The following is a 16927-nucleotide window of genomic DNA, read 5'->3' as shown; positions in this document are numbered from 1 at the left end:
GGAAGGTAAGGGTCAATTTTATTGTAGAGACGTATGCAATGCACAAAAGATAATGCCCGTATGGTTGTTCAATTCTATCGGTCCGCTATCCCAATCACGATTTTCCTACCCCCAGAGGGAAATGTACTCCCTTTTGTTTTGGGCCGGTTGTGGACGATCCAATTAATCAAGATACACAATGAGGATCGTATCCATACGATTTTGTACTTCTCGACAAATATAAGCTGTCTTGTTATTCTAAGTTTTCTTAACTCTTTGACCCCCGAAGTTAGAGTATCCTACTTTCACGCAATTCACAAGGGTCAACAAGCAATCAATATTTCACGATCAAGGGTGTAATACTCTTTGTAGTAGCGGTCCGTATATATCGTATTAACAATCGAAGCCCGAGACCAAGTTACTATTATTTCTTTCTCTATTTTTTTATTAAGCTTATCAATTTTTCTTAATAAATGATTGACTACAAAAGGATTTTTTTTTTTAGTGAACGTGCCACAACTTCTATATTTATCTTTGAGATCGAGTATGGAATTCTGTTTACTCACTTTAAATTGCGTATTCGTTATGGAGAGTTATAGTCATAGTCAGATTAATGTTTCTAAAAGGTGTGAGATAAGGTAGGGGTTTCATTCTCATGTCATTCGGCTCGACCTGTATGTCCAATCCGACCTCATAGTTGGGACAATTAGGGAAAGACCAAGTTGGGCTCTGAGTTCGAGGTCGAACATTACAATATCTGGGAACATTACAGGCCTCGTGCATCCAAATCACAGCTGGTGGTTACGTGCATGAGCTGCGAGGTAAGATGCAACAGCCTGAGTTTGGATTCCCTTCCATGTTGTGGGTTCGAGCTGGATGCGTGACACGTGTCTAACACGTTGGGTAGGTAGCACTTGATCTCAGATGATAGCCATGTGTTATGGATTCAAGGGCTGAGATTGAACAATCTTTAATCTTCCAAAGACCTCTATAAATACCCACATTTTAATCTCATTTTTCACTTTCAACTCCCAGTACAAGCAATTCCAGTTTGGGGATAGTCGGTTTCATGAGCAACCATCTTAAGAGGTAATCGTTCGAGCTTTTAAGTTATTAATTACTTTTTTTTAAGAAGTATTATGTTGAGTGGTATTCCAATGTGGAAAACCAATCTCTAGCTGCATTAGTAAGAGATTAAATAAAGGCCTTGCATATTACCGCATCAAGTGCTACTTGTAAGTTTATGATATCTATGTATATTTGAGATGATTGATGGGGTCAGTTGTCTCATCATAATCCTTTACTCGATGATACTTGAATCTATTTTGTTGGGGATATGATAAGACTTTAGGGGTAAAAGAGGTATTAAGGTGAACCTTGTTGTTGCCCGAGTATAGTATACCCATTGCTATCCCATCCTGAATGACCCTGACAAGTTCAACAGAGTCCATTGTAATTGATCTTGAGCCCATATGGGGTATGCCCGAAGTTTTAGACATCATCGTTATCAAGACATGAAGCCCGAGCTCAAGCATCTGCCATTAGACCACCCTATGGCAGTAGTGCTTAATGTGGATTTCTTTAATTCAGCAACTAAGTTAGCGTGACAACTTGTTGGCGGAACTCCTCCAACGCTCTAGGAGCTATGACTGCTGATGGAGACGTTGGCTCTCCTAATGATTCTTCCAGTGGAATAGGAGGATCTTCGACGAAGGGCTGATTCGGGATGGATTAGTTTGCTGGAAGATGTCCCGAACGTGTATTAACCATGACTTTTGATAGTGCTTCCTACAAACTGTCCCAATGATGTTATCAAAAATCTTACCTATTGATTTTCAACCTTAATGACTGAGATTGATCATGAACAAGATCTTTCGATACCTGGAACAAAGGTGTCGAAGTGTGTCATTGTTGTCCCTCCGATACTTAAGTTAAAGAGAGAATTTATGCGTAAGGCTATGAATTGAAAACAATGTAAAAATGTATTTGAACAATGAACTTTGGTAATGTATTTATAGATATTGGTGATGGAGTTCTAAAAGGATCCAACTATCTGTAACATTTATCCCTATCATGCAAAGTGTTTGTATTACAGTGGAAATGTTCTGTTTGAGTTTGAAACAAACATTGATAGTAAGTAATTTAGATGATGATAAAGGTTATAGAGAGATAGTCATAGTAGGATTTAATGTTTTCTAGAAGGTGTGAAATAAGGTAGGCGTTTCGTTCTCATGACTTCAAGTCCGACCTGTTCATCCAATTCCAATCTGACATGGGACAATTAGGAAAAGATCACGTCGGGCGTTACCATATCTGGAAACATATAGTATTCTATAATTTTAAATGTTTGGTAAGTATTATTTTAATTATTAGAATAATTTAAAATTTTAAATGATATTAAAAATATAAAAACCATTTTTTCTTTAACGTCTACGCCTCGTCTAACTTGACCTTGACCTCAACCTCGACCTCGACCTCCACATTTAGTCATATTTTACACATTTTAAACACTACCTACAACATAAGCACTTTTGGGTGAGATAGGGCATTCCCTTCTCAAGTATTTGTATAATTCCATTCTCTTCTTGAGTATAAATTTTTCAGTTCCAAAAATTTGAGGGAATGACGAGACCATCCTTGGACGTCTTTATTTTTAAGCTACCCAAAGCTCCATTGGAGTCTTGGAGATCACAGTTCACCTCACGCATTAACAGGTACAAATTTTATCATTATTTATCAAGTACAGAAGATATAAGATCGAGTGGAGAGAGAAGAACGCGAATGATTTAAGTAGTTCGCTCAAGAACTTGTATCATTCAAGTCGTTGGTTCTAGATTGTCCAATGTAGACTTCACTTTCCAGTTAGTATACCTTCAAAATTTCCAGAGACTCTCAGTCAAAAAACAGAAAAGAAAAAGAAAAGAAGAGCTTAATGGGAATAATAAGTCAGTTCACACGCCCATACCATTAATGTTGCATCTGGCCTGTCGTAATAAAAACATTTTCAAGTTTAAAGTCGTAACGTTAAAGTTCAAGTTGCCCTTCTCTCCATTTCAAGGGGGAACTAAAAATAGGTAATCATAAGATTCACAACGTTTCCTGGTGGCAAATGTATCCTTTAGAATAGGAACTTTGAACCTTTCATGAATTTCAATTCTAAATGTCAATTCAGATATATCCAAATGTAACACAAGCCTTCATTACGGCAGAAATTGAGCTGAGGTTCACAAACTCTTAGCAAATGAAAGATGGACATTGGTAAAAATTACTGGAAGATTACGGATGGGATACTCACTGGGCAACAATATCAAATGTATACATTTCACCTTGCTCTTTGATAAAATTAGAAGAAACGCATTATGATAAAAAAACTGAACTAATTATACAACATATATTTGCCCAAAGTCAGCGTGTATAAGGTGAGAATACAACAATTTGAAATAACAAGAGCGCAGTCAGAAAAGACAAGAGTTCATTTCCCAAATATAGAAGCAAATTCAACAAAGTCATCCAGCCCCAGGCCACAGCACAACCGAAATTCCACACCAAAAAAATTCATAAAATAAGATCAAATGACTGAATTGGCTCTAGATGAAAACAGGAACATAGAATTAGAACTCGACAATAGACCGATATAATAGCTTAACCAGGTACCACTGTTTCACAAACTATTAACATTGCTTGCAAGTAGAGCAAATAGAATATATCGTACTTTGATGCAACTTTGAGGAAATTTAATTTGCGCGGCTTTTGAAGACATCAAGACCCATCTCAGTTGGATCAGTTGCTTGCAGCTCCACCTGAATGCCATCTAATTCCCTTTTGAACCTATCCTTAGAGCTTGCATAAATCATTTTGCTCCTCACCCTTGAGGTGTCGGGTGACCTTATCACGAAGAAAAAAGGGAAACTAACAGTTAGGTAGTGAAAATAAAGCCAGTTCATTTACTAGTTTTGCCAGGAAAGAAAATTACCACGCAACAAAGAAAATCCTGCTCTTTGGGACATTCTCTTGGGTCATGAAGTCAAAATCATAAACTGCATAACGACACTCATTATCAGGGAGGCATTTGGTGAAGTCCTCGTAAGTTTCGGCTGGTTCACCGAGCTTTTCCACAATAACCTGTTTATCCTCAATCTTGAATACTATGAACCGATATGTTCGTTTCGTTTTCAATTCCATAAACTTGAGTTTGCAGTCATCATGCACCGCCATTCCTGAAGCCGCATTAGCCTGTAAACAAAATGATCTTACGACTTATGCATGGCAACATTGAAACTGAAGAATGTAAGTGATGTAATTAGTAATACATCAAAATGAATTCTAAATAATAACTTGGGTGACACTGAGAATGGGAATTGTCTCTCAAAGTTTGTTGCATAAGTAAATGATGTCAAGTTCAAATTACTGGAGACCATTATTAGAAGTTGCCTAATACAGAACGAACCACATATATAGCTTTTAAGTTTCTAATGATAGTTGCCTTCCTGATTTAATTGTGCTGTCTGTCATCAGCCTAAACAATATCATTGTTCAAATTAAAGTAAGGAGCAACCTCAAAATAACACAGGATATCTTCCTTAACATGATTCATATTAGGTTATCTTAAATGTTAAACTCAAATAACAGATTACTATCCGAAACAGTGAAAGAAAGGAACATCAAATTAGTCTTATTATACTCTCATACGTTTGGGGAGGGGATGAAAGCAACCTTATCCGTGAACAAACTATAGATCTTATATGTTTGAATTATCTTAAAAAAAACTTTAATCAAAAGAAAACTATCAGATCATTACCCATATTGAAATTGAACTTGTAATTTAGATAATCTTATACAATTATTTTAATTCACTTAATAATGATTTTCCCCAAAGGTAAAAACAAAGGCACCAAAATTAATCCAGTGTAATGATTAAAAAAAAAAAAAAAAAAAAAAAAAAAAAAAAAAAAAAAAAAAAAAAAAAAAAAAAAAAAAAAAAAAAAAAAAAAAAAAAAAAAAAAAAAAAAAAAAAAAAAAAAAAATTTAAATGCCAAATCCAGAGATCAAGGGCCAAAATTACAGAAAAATCAGATCTAAAGATCAAAAAAGAAAAATCATCAAATCAAATTGCAAAAAGGCTCTAAGATTTCAGGTTTCCTACAAAAAATAAAGATCTAGAATCAAACATAAAAAGGGTAACGAACATGAAAATTAATTTATCGAAAATAAATGCATAGTATAAAACTGCATAGACAAAAGGTAATAGAAAAGTAGAATTATACGGATACCATGGTGCAGAGGTCAGATCGGCGAAGATCGAGGGAAAATTTGAGAGAGTATTTAGGGGATGAAAATAGTGTAGGGTTGGGGTGTGAGATATTTTTGGCGATAAATCAATGGACCAACTTTTCTCACAGGGAGATATACATAAATATTTGGAGAAGATGAGTAAAAGTTGAAATGTCCATCCTGACCCTGACAACGCTCCCCTCCGTGAAAGGGTAAAATTACTAAAAGCATCCCTAACCGTTAAAGCCGGTTGTACTTTCATCCTCGGCCTTTTTTCTGTACATCCATGTCTTTAATCTTTGAAAAATAGACATAATTTTGCATCATTTTTTCCGTTAATCAATTCATTTGACCTACGTAACCAAAATTATGAGGCCAAATCGTCACTCTGTTATGAATGGAAAAATAGAAAACAAAAGAAGAGAATATAAAACAAAAAAAAAAAAACGTAAATTAAGAAGATGAATGAATATTTTTACTTATTTGTTTTTTGTTTTTCCTAATTTTTTAAATATTTTTGTAAATAATAAGAATTACAATTTTGCCCCTCTTAATTTTTGGACGTGCAAGTTAAATATGTTGACTAACAAAAAAAAAGTATGGATCTCATCTATTTGGATGAATATCACCTATTTTCTATAGGCTGGGAATAAGGTTGTAAAGAAAACAGTTGAGGAGAAAAGTACTAGATTACATTTATTTTCCATGAAAAATATCAATTTTACATCCAAATTCTTATTTGAAGTGTTTGATTGGTATTTTTTTTATGGAAAATATTTTCCAACTTTTGAAAATATGTCTAATTTTCCTTGTTTTTAAGGAAAATATTTTCCTTGGGTGGAGGTGATTTTTATTTTTCTCAAAACAAAGAAAATATTTTCTTTTCTAGGTGATATTTTTCATTTCAATCAAACACACTCTAAAAGGTTGGGGATGTTTGATTAATGGAAAATTCTACATAAATAGAATTATTGTACATAATGGTATCTATAATGTGATGTGGCAATCATCCAGTTGTTGATGTGCAAGTGTGAGATTTGAATTAAAAGTTGAATCCAATGCCACGTGTAATTATGGACATCACTATGTAAATAATTATGTACATATAACACTTCCCTATATTTTGAATATAAGGGTTTGGGCAGCTATTCTTAAAAATGAAAAATCGATGCTCAATGGAATATTATAGTCTAAAAAAGCACGAGCGAGCATTTTAACCAGCCTAAAGCTCTAACATGTTGCCGGATTTAGATATTAGCGTTCTCGAGCCAATTTACATTGATTAAAGATAAAAATAATGGCATATTTGCTTGAGAATTGCTACATGTACATAATTGTCTACGTAATGATGTCCATAATTACGTGGCACTGAATCCAACCTTTAATTCAAATTTTACACTTGCATATCAACTACCGGATGATTGTCACATCACATTATGGACAATATTATGTGCAATAATTATGTACAAGTAGAGTTTTCTTATTTGCTTTACTTGCCCTTTTGGGTAAACATATACACCCCACCCCCAAAAAAAAAAAAAAAAACAAAAACAAAAACAAAAGCTTAAATAATTGCAAAAAGGTTGGGATTTTAGCCATGTAGGAAAATCCTATGAAAGTTTTTTTTCTTTTTTTTCTATCCAAAAACTCCAAAGAATTTGTCATTTGTCCACCCTATTCCAAAAAATATTAATAAGTATGCACGGAATGAATCATCCACACATAATATTTATTTCTTGAGTTAATTAAATGATTATTTATCAACGTTCACATTTAGTTACTTTTTTTAAATTCAAAAATAAAAATGTTACTGGTTGATTGCTAGCTTTGACATAACATTATTCATCTATTATTTATCAATTTTCGTTTGTCCACATGACCAAAAAATTCCATTGTGTTGGATGGAAATACTACATGGCAATTAATTGTGTTGGAATATAATAGTTATATTCTCAAAGTAATCAATGACACTTATTTTTTATTATTGTTTGCTCACTCAAAATTAAATAATATTTACCTCTGATTACTATTTGCTCACGATTGATTAATCATATTCACATAATGTTACCCATTCATCTTCTATTTCATTTTCTTTCTTTCTTTCTTTTTGTCCTATCACTGAACTTGGTTATATGGATTTTATGATTTTTGAATTGATATTTGTAAATTACGTTGCGCACTTTATTTTCCTCATTTTTCTTCCTCTATATAATTTTTTTTTTCAATTTTATTGTTTGATATATGTATATTATTTTTGCAATTTTTGATATTATCATAACATGAGATCGTGGACGATCACCTAAGTGACCTTATGCTTGAAATGGGTCTACGTCCGCTATATAATTCTTTGTCCTATCAAGCATAAAAAATAAAAATTCATTTTATCACGAAAAATATGAAAATGAATAAAAAAAAATGTAGAAGAAAACATTAAGGCGGAGGAATTTGTATAAGAAAAATCAAACAAATTCCTAAACAATTAACGAAAAAGAATAAATAGAAAAATGAGAAAAATAAAATAAAAATCATATAAACAAACTTGACAGTAAAAAATATAAAAATAATCATTAGTTGATGGAATTCGTAGAAGGAAAAAATTGAAGAAAAATAGAGCTAGCAAAATTAATTTGCGAATTTCGTAGCATAAAAATCACAGAAATCATATAAACGGACTGATTAATAAAAATCAAGAAAAAAAAACTTAGAAGATACAAAAAGTGAGCAATGTAATTAAAAAACATATAAATCAAAAACCACTAAAATCATATAAACAAATTGAATGGTATAAAACTAAAATTGAGATGAATGACAGATGTGTAATATTGTGTAAATGTGAGTAAGCAATCAATAATCTGTTATCTTTAAATGAACAAATAATAACCAAAGCTAAATGCTATTCATTTGATTTTCATTTTTTTAAGTATATTTTTCTCTATTTTATTTTCAATCACACATTTCTTAATAAAATATTATTACACATAAATCCAGAACATGTTCTAATTTTTTATTTATAAATTTTTCATCAATATACTATTTGAAAATGTATTCTAACCCAAAAATGGAACTCAAACATGCCGTCAATTTTGAATGAGTAATGTATGTGCTTACTTTCAGCCAGGGATGAAACTGTTTTTAGTAAATGTCGGAAAACCCCTTGAAAGCATTTATTCTCTCCAAGAACTCAAAAAATTCCCATTTCTCCACCCAATTCCAGAAATATTAATGCAGCATGAACGGCATGAATATATTTACCTCTTTCTTTATAAAATTTCGTACCTTATATTAATTATAGACAGAATCATCTGAACTTAAAATTTTAACGAAACAATCTATTCATTAAACATTAATATGATAATTATTGAAATGGTTAAGGAAAGAACCTCCGTACCCTCCTGGGGTATAGGGTGCTTCCGCTGTTCCGATGACCAATTGTTATCTGCAAAAGTGAGGTCGGGGTTTTCTCCCCCGTTGTACCTCCTAGGTGAGAATTAGTACCGAATTACCGAGAGTTAGGAAAGGAAAAATGAGATATTCAAATAACCAAAGTTTTTCCAAGATCCCTACCTGTTTCGCCTTTTGAGTATTTATAGGCGATTGGAGTCATGTGAAGGCCAGGCGGTTATGGTGCCATGTGTCTCACTTAACCTCTTCCACTGCCCCCACGTTCTTAGTGGGTAACCTCCGGCCGTTCAACTGCTAGTTGTGTTCGTAACAACCGTCGCGTGACCTCTGCCCAAATTATGATTTTTGGCTAAGTGTTGTATTGACCGCGTAGTGGTAATGAGCCTCATCGCGGTTGACGATCCAGCTAGGATATAGAGTACCCATGGCGGTTGACGTCCTGACATAGGTATAGTGCGCCTAGGGGTTCGACGCCCGGCATGGGCGTAGAGCGCCCATGGGTGTCGACGTCTTAGCGTGGGTGTTGTATGCCCATGGGTGGTGTGGGCTGGCGACAGAACCCATATCTTGTCAGTTGTTGTAGGTAATTAGCGATGTCCAATATCATTAGCCCCTCTACCCCTTGTCGATATTTATCGGTAAGGGGTAACACCTATTCTCCCTTCCCATGTCTTTGACAACATTTTTTTTTTTTACTTAATATTGGACCATAGTTGGCTCAATATGAATGGGTCGAGCGGTCTAGGTGACGTTGGGTAGTGACAACCCTACACATGGCATTTCTCAAGTGGGCTTGGTACTTTTGGGGGAAAACTTCCCTCCAAAATTTTCAAAATATTTGGTTATATAAGAGGGGGACCCTCCTTCATTCTCACATCTCCCTTCAAAAATTCTCTCTCTCCAATAGTAAGGTACTCCTCTCATCCTCCCTTTTTATTCCAAGTTTTTTATCTTTCTTTTTGCTATGTACAAAACCATTATCACTTCCTCTTCCGCTGAAAGCGAAAACGAAGGGGTGAATGTGTCATCCAACCCATTGTGTGTTGGGTCGAGCGACGCCTCTCCGACCGGCGCTGGTCGATGGTCGATCGACGCGGGCCCGCCGACCAACAAGGCTGGTCGACCATCGACCTGCCAAGAGGTCGGTCGATCTTGCTAGCCGATAGTCGACCAATCCTTTGGTAGTCGACCGACCTCATAACTGGTCCCGTCGTGGGTTCCCCCCATAGTCGGTCGATCCCCCCATGATTCCAATAGTCCGACCCATTCGTCTGAAATTTTAGCATTCCAACTGTCATCCCTAAAAAGACATATTGGTTCAACGAAGCTTTTGAACTTAAATTTAGAAATTGAGCGAGATCTGGCTGCTTAGGAAGTAAGCAACAAAGCTCCTGGAGAGCTCATCAAACGTCTTGATAGATAACGGGGCCAAGGTTGCTACCTAGTCCCTAGCCTCCCTTCTGAGTGTGGGGGGAAGAATCGGCATATCACTGTGTCCGGGGCCGCATAAAGTCTCATCAGATCTACAAAGGTCCGCAAGTGGTCAAGCGGATCCGTGACTCCATCATATGCTTCTATCATGGGCTATTTGAAGCTTTTAGGTAAGGGGGCCGCCATGATCTTGGGTGCAAATGAGTCTTCCTTCAAAACCATCTGCCTCTGCTCATCCTTCATCTTTGATAGCGTATCATCTATCTTCTGGGCCTTGATTTCTTCCATCTTTTGTTCTAGGTCCACCATGGCCTGCGGAGGTTGCTGAGCTACGACCACTGGTGCCCGAATCTCCCGTCACCTGCCGAGCGATGGGTGGAACAACTGCGGGTGGCGTTTGAGATGGCTGCTAGCTTGTCACTTTCGTTGGGCTCAATGGGTGTAGAGCGCCTAGGGGGTCGAAGTCTGGCATGGGCGTAGAGCACTTAGAGGGTCGATGTCCTGGCATGGGCGTAGAGTGCCCATGGGGGTCGACATCTTAGCATGGGTGTTGTATGCCCATTGGTGGTGTGGGCTGACGACAGAACACATATCTTGTCAGTTGTTGTAGGTAATTAGCGATATCCAATATCAATTATCATTAAATTGGAATTATTCATTGAAAGTTTTAAATTAGAATCTCACTACCCCCTCTTTAAGGCATCTCCAGTCTATACACCATTCAACCATTTTTCATCACAAACACTGCTCCAACCCAACACCAAATATGAAAAAGTCCAATTTACCCTTTTTTTCATGTATGACTAAATTGATACGATGAATTAAAATTTATGTATGATGTAAAATGACACAAATACCCTTAATAATAATAATAATAATAATAATAATAATAATAATAATAATAATAATAATAATAATAATTAATTAATTGAACATTTGTGGGATGAATATATGAATTTCGATAATTAAATTATGATATTAGGTCGATTTCGTCGTACCATAATTTTGAGATTCAGAATATAATACGTTATTTTCAATAACATGATTTCATATTTTCTTAGTTGTAGTATTTTTATTAAATGTACTATATTTTTAAAATATATTAAACAATTTCATATTTTCGTAAATAAAACGTAATTATATATATAGTAGTAAATCGAATAAATAAATAAATTTTCAGCTATATAAATTGTTAAAAATAAAAGAAATGAGAAAAATGATTAAACACTATTTGCAACTTTTGGCGTAATGAGTTGAAAATAATTTTTAATTTGATGTAAAATTTGATGCAAAATGGTGCATATTTTGATATTTGGCAGGAGATTGTCTCAGCAAAACAAGTAAAATGGCGACGCATGTAGAATCTTGGAGAATCCAAAATCTAACCCCCATTTGGCCCCCATTTTCATTTTCAGAAAATGGGGGGAATAATATTTTTTTTTAAATGAGTAATTCAAAAAGAAGATTTTTTTTTTTTGTGTAATATTATTATATGTAAGATTGTGTAGTTAAAAATATGATTGTGAAAAATAGAATATAATGAAATGGAATTTATTTGATTTCTTCAGGAATTTGCTATTATGTTATATTCAACTTCTTGTTTCTTTATAAATTCTTGAAATGTGCTATCTGATTTTGTGGATTTTTCTGTGTTTATTGTTAAATTCTTGAAATTTTCTCTCATTTTGTCAATTTTTCTGTCTTTAATGTTAAATTCTAGAACGATTTATCCGAAGTTAAGTTTTATACGAGGCTGTGGAAGTGCGACACTAGAATAGATATCGGGATTTCACTATCAGATCCGTCTAGAGATTTCATTTTCCTGTTGATTTCAGCATCTTTGAGGTCTTTTTGGTCGTCTCTCGGAAATCACTACGTATAAGTGAATTTTTTCCCCCCGAAATTCACTTTTTTTTTTTTTCAATTACTTACCTTCTAATTAGAAATATTTATTGCAATATAAAAGTGGTTAAATTTAGACCCTAAAACTCATCGTATTAATTGCGTCTATATTTCAAATTATTCTTAAAGTAGTAATCTCATACTGGCTTACTAGAAAAGGAGATGGAAAAAAAAATAATAAATATATATATATATATATATAATTGCTGTTATGTTGTAGAGGTGTTCTAGGGAGATTAGTTATCTTTTGGGTGAGAAATAGAAGGATACATTTCCATTATTGGGTTTTCAGGGGAAATTCCAAGTCAATCCAAGTGGGCCTTGATAATAGGAGTGCAAAAACAGTTAGGAAAAATGGAAGATAATTTTCCACGCTGCTTTATAACGATTCAAAACCTTTAACCTAGATCTGAACTTTCACTCTCTATAACCATTTAATATACAATTTGGCTTTTTCAGAATATCTGGTCAACGATCAAGTGGCCAAATAGAGAAAATCCACATCTTATGTATCCATCTTTCGTATATTTTAAATGAGAACCAAGTTCATTTGTGATTTGATTGATGTTCACATTCCTTTGATTCTCAACTATGGCTCAACTGACAACTGTGAGATATGTTATTAAGTAACTTTGTACATATTTAAAACCAATTATTGAGAAGAATTTTATTTTTAACAGAACACTGATGCAGAGGATGCAAGTCATCAACCCTGTCCTTTTTGTCCAATTTCTATTTTGGAAATGTAACCCTAATAGTATCTAAGCCTGAAGATAAACAAATAATTCGAATGGTTATTTAGTTCTCTTTTTGTAATGATTATGGCAGTGAAATTTATAATTTTGCTACAGGTATCGTATTTTTCTTATCCTGGTCAAAAGAGGTTTTTGTCATGTTTTGTTAATCTTTCTAGGTGAGGGCATTATGTGAAAAGGCCAAGGAGATTCTAATGGAAGTGAGTAATGTGCAGGTGTGCCAATTGTCTTCATTTTCATTATCGCTGCCAATGTTTAGAGTGTGTACTTATGAGTTAGCTCCAATTTAATTTCATTGAAATTGAACATTTTACATGGAATGTAACTTGGATGTTGTAATTTTCTGTTGCTTGTGATCGACGGCCATTTGTTTCTTTAAGCATTATGTTCATGGTTGATTGCTCAATTAACCTTATCCTTCTCTACAAGCATTGGAGTTCGACAGAAGTTTAGTCGTTCCTTTTCGGCATGCCCCTTTATTTTTTGATGAGACTTTTTTATTCCTAAAATACATGTACTTTTTAGTAGAAACACAATATTTTTCTATATACCTAATAGAGTCTCCTTTACAAAGCCTTTCTATTCCTCCGCTCCCCACACCAACCCAAGGTGTGGGGAGGTTGGGGGGAGAAGGCATTTCAAGTAGAATTACTTTTTGACGTAGTATCAGTAACTACTTACGAGAATTGAAAATTTAATAGTCCTAATGTTTTTGAAATGCCGGTTGTTCCTAAAACAAATTCAATTGTTGACAAACTTAAATGTTGACAGAGTGCTCAATTGTTTTCCCCCCATAATTGCAGCCCGTGAAAAGCCTTGTGACCATTTGTGGTGATATTCACAGGCAGTTCCATGATCTTGCTGAGCTTTTTAAGATTAGTGGAAAGGTGTGTGCTCATTTGGCCTTTATCTGTTTAATGGCCTCCTCAGTGTCTTACATTTTGTATATATTATTCAAGAAGACTTATTTTTCTTCAGTTGAATTGTATATTTAGCATGGTTTCTTTTCATGGGATTGCAGTGTCCAGATACAAATTATTTGTTTATGTGAGATTATGTTGATCGTGGGTACTATTCAGTTGAAATGGTAACCGTTAGTTATATTTAACCATGTTATTACTATTATTTTGCTATGGAAACACTAATATGGTAGTTGATTTCTATAAAAATGCACAATTAGTTCTTTCTATTTTTGCTTTTTTGTGTGGGAAGCTCTCAAGATATGTTCTATTTATAAAAAAAAGACAAGAATATGATTTTCCCTCAGACCTAGACAACCTATGGAGTAATAAGGAAGAGAAGGAAGAAGGGGGAGGAGGGGTACACTCTTTCTCAAAGGCTCTGTTCATGCTATCCCCAAAGACTAACTCTGTTCACACACGTTTATTTATTTTATCAACACTGATGCATATTTTGTAAATAATAACTCAACAGACATTTCTTGAGACAGGTTATATTCCTTAGTGAAGCCAATTCTAATATTTTGTCAATAAATCTATTTAAATATATTAAACTACGGTGAGTGGAAATCTATCGATTATCAGAAGCTCATATTTGGAAAATTGAATATTTGGATTTTGGAAAAACGTGTTTTGGAATTGGGTTTGCTTATATTAGAATATAGTTCTCTCTGGGCCTGTGTGAATTAGGTACTGCTAAAATTCTTTTTATATATCAATTCTTAATGTTCTTTTTTCTTGCATAAATTCTTTCAGCTCTTGGTGGCTCTGAAAGTGTGTTATCCTCAACGACTTACTATTCTATGAGGAAATCATGAAAGTTGCCCGGTAAGGCTTCATACATATACTTGTTATGTCCTAACTTCTCTCACTTGGTATTGTGCAGCCTACTTTTCATCCGCTGTGGATTTCTTTTCTTTAATTAAAAAAAAAAATTCATAAATGTGGATGGCGATAGCTATAAATATTTATCGTCAGACATTCTGTTGGACTTGGACAGAATGATTGTTCTCTTCTTAATTATCTTAATGTTTTTAGGTATTCTGTTATGATGTTTTTGAATCATTCAATCGTAAAATTTTTGTTTGGGTGTAAGTGCTGAAAAGTTACTTTTTTTTCTTTTTTTTTTCTTTTACAGATTACTCAAGTTTATGAATTTTATGATGAATGCCTAGGAAAGTGAGTTCTTGACTTCTTTCTGTTTCTCATGTTGTTTAAATGCCAATTGGATAAATGATAATGCTATCTAATAGATTGTGAAAAAGATGCAGTGAAGCTGGTTCTGATCTTTGTAGCGTTCTATATGTTCAAAGCTATATCACTTCATGCAACATTTTTCCTCTCATTCTGGGCTCCATAACGATTGTCAAATTGAATCTGTTATTATTTTTTTTGAATTTGGGGGCACCATTGCATAACACTGATTTGGTGGGCATTCATGAAATAGTTATGGGGAAATTGTCTTAGCCTCTCAACCCATTGCCCAAGTAGCAAATTGTTCCTCAACTTTTAAAAAGGAGAAAAATGACCCACAGCTTTTTACTGTAGTTGCACAGTAATTATTCGAGGGAAACAGTTCAAATTTCCATTAAATCGTCATGTGACACGCACATTTCCAACTTTACCGAGCTAGATTTTGTTTCCCAATTTGAGCTGGTGGCTAGAAATTTGAAGTGAGAATGGGAGATTTAACTTGCTACTCGGGCCATAGATTTGAGGACCAATGCTGCAATTCTCCCATTTATTATGGTTGTTTGAGTATATATTGAGGTTGTAGCTGTTTTCTGCAGTTTGACCCAGCTCCTAGAAGGGGTGAGCCAGATGTAACCCGCAGAACACCAGATTACTTCGATGCAGTGGATAATAGTATCAGAATTCTGCGGGACAGATGCCTGATAGCTGCTTTATGCTCATAATGCTCACTTCTACAAATTTAGATATATATTTTCCATTGATGATGGGATGTCAGGAAGCATGTGAAAGACGCAGGTAATGCTTTCTTTGATCGAATCTTTTCGTGGAACTAATAGCAAACATGACGAAAGCAGTGGTGCTGGCAACTGAGATCACTCCTAACACTGTAATGGTCGAGGCATTTGCCCTCTTTTCTTCTTCTAGTATCGTATTTTTGTCCCTCGTGTGGAAGAAACATATCAAGATTTTTAAGTTTCTCCATATTTATTTTTTATCCATTGGAGTTTCACACGACATGGACATTTATCATTTTTTCTTCCCTTTTTTAACATTTGAATCAACATTCAAGTCACTTGTAATTTAAACATTCCGAAGGATTTGCAAGTAAAATAGATAATAAAAACTTCTGCATGTAATGCATGCTGGGTTGAAATCATAAAACTATTGTTTATAGTTTGATTAGCACAAGCAATTGCTTCTTAGAAGAGAGAATGACTTTAATGAAAATTGACTTCGACTGCCAGTTGCTAACTTTCTCATCTCTGAAACTTTCGTTGCCTTTGACCTGAGCTGTTTGAGGCAGAAAATCAAGACTAATTTGGAGAATATTTATTTAGCCTGTTTGATGCCCCTTTTTTGGTGGAAGAAAAAAATTTGGAATAAAGATTTGATGGAGAATGTGTGAATAAAAAATAATGAAAAGTTTTAGGTCTAATATTATTTATTGAAGAATGTGGTTTAAAAAAAAAAAGGAAAAATGTATTTAAAAAGAGAGAGAGAGAGAGAATCAGACTTTGAAAGTAGTAAAATTAAGTCTTAAATATAAAGAATTTGTTGGAACGCTTCAAAATTTTAATTCTATAAATTTATAGATCCTTTTCAAATAATAAAATATACTTTTTAAAAATAGAGAGTTTCTTGGAAGTGCTTTAGAGTCCTAAGTTGAGTTTGGAGCACTTTAATAAGTCTCTTTGTTCATTAGTTAGGAGAATAAAACTTGACAATGGCTATATAAAAACATATGGGTGATGCTACATGTATGTTTTTGGTGTATATAATGCATTACACGTCTTAGTATTATCCAAAACATGCCTGGAGTTTCGTTTTTAATAGAAACTTAGCCCACAATTGCCAACAGGCGTTTGTAGTCCAACGGTTAGGATAATTGCCTTCCAAGCAATAGACCCGGGTTCGACTCCCGGCAGATGCAGTTCCTTTTTCCCTAAGCTAATTTAATTTTCATTAAAGAGTTTGACTTGCAAACGTTTTCTAGGTTAAACTTGCATAGTTGCATTACATAAATCTACAGTTCAA

General features: G+C 34.3%; 1 protein-coding gene, 1 long non-coding RNA gene and 1 other non-coding gene across 4 annotated transcripts; 2 read left to right on the top strand and 1 right to left on the bottom strand.

Moving 5' to 3' along the window:
• Positions 1 to 3433: 3433 nt before the first annotated feature.
• LOC111384370 (actin-depolymerizing factor 2-like) lies at positions 3434 to 5445 on the bottom strand. Of its 2 annotated transcripts, none has more exons than XM_023008647.1 (3): positions 5250 to 5445; positions 3953 to 4212; positions 3434 to 3864 (listed from the first exon to the last, which is right to left on the bottom strand). In XM_023008647.1, exons 1-3 carry the CDS (start codon positions 5250 to 5252, stop codon positions 3714 to 3716), a joined length of 414 nt encoding a protein of 137 aa, XP_022864415.1. In that variant the 5' UTR covers positions 5253 to 5445; the 3' UTR covers positions 3434 to 3713. The 2 variants fall into 2 exon arrangements, with proteins under 2 accessions (XP_022864415.1, XP_022864414.1); XM_023008646.1 differs by having other exon boundaries at positions 5244 to 5378.
• Positions 5446 to 13562: 8117 nt separating this feature from the next.
• On the top strand, positions 13563 to 15982 carry LOC111384374. The gene is made up of 4 exons (XR_002700902.1): positions 13563 to 13627; positions 14456 to 14527; positions 14838 to 14878; positions 15490 to 15982. It is a non-coding gene; the product is annotated as an uncharacterized LOC111384374 (long non-coding RNA).
• Positions 15983 to 16751: 769 nt separating this feature from the next.
• Positions 16752 to 16823, top strand: TRNAG-UCC. The gene has a single exon. It is a non-coding gene; the product is annotated as a tRNA-Gly (tRNA).
• The last annotated feature ends 104 nt before the right edge of the window (positions 16824 to 16927 follow it).

Source organism: Olea europaea, unplaced genomic scaffold (assembly GCF_002742605.1).
Source record: "Olea europaea var. sylvestris unplaced genomic scaffold, O_europaea_v1 scaffold2900, whole genome shotgun sequence".
Lineage (NCBI taxonomy): Eukaryota > Viridiplantae > Streptophyta > Magnoliopsida > Lamiales > Oleaceae > Olea > Olea europaea.
The sequence above is the reverse complement of the archived record's forward strand: the minus strand, read 5'-3'. Positions and strand labels throughout refer to the sequence as shown.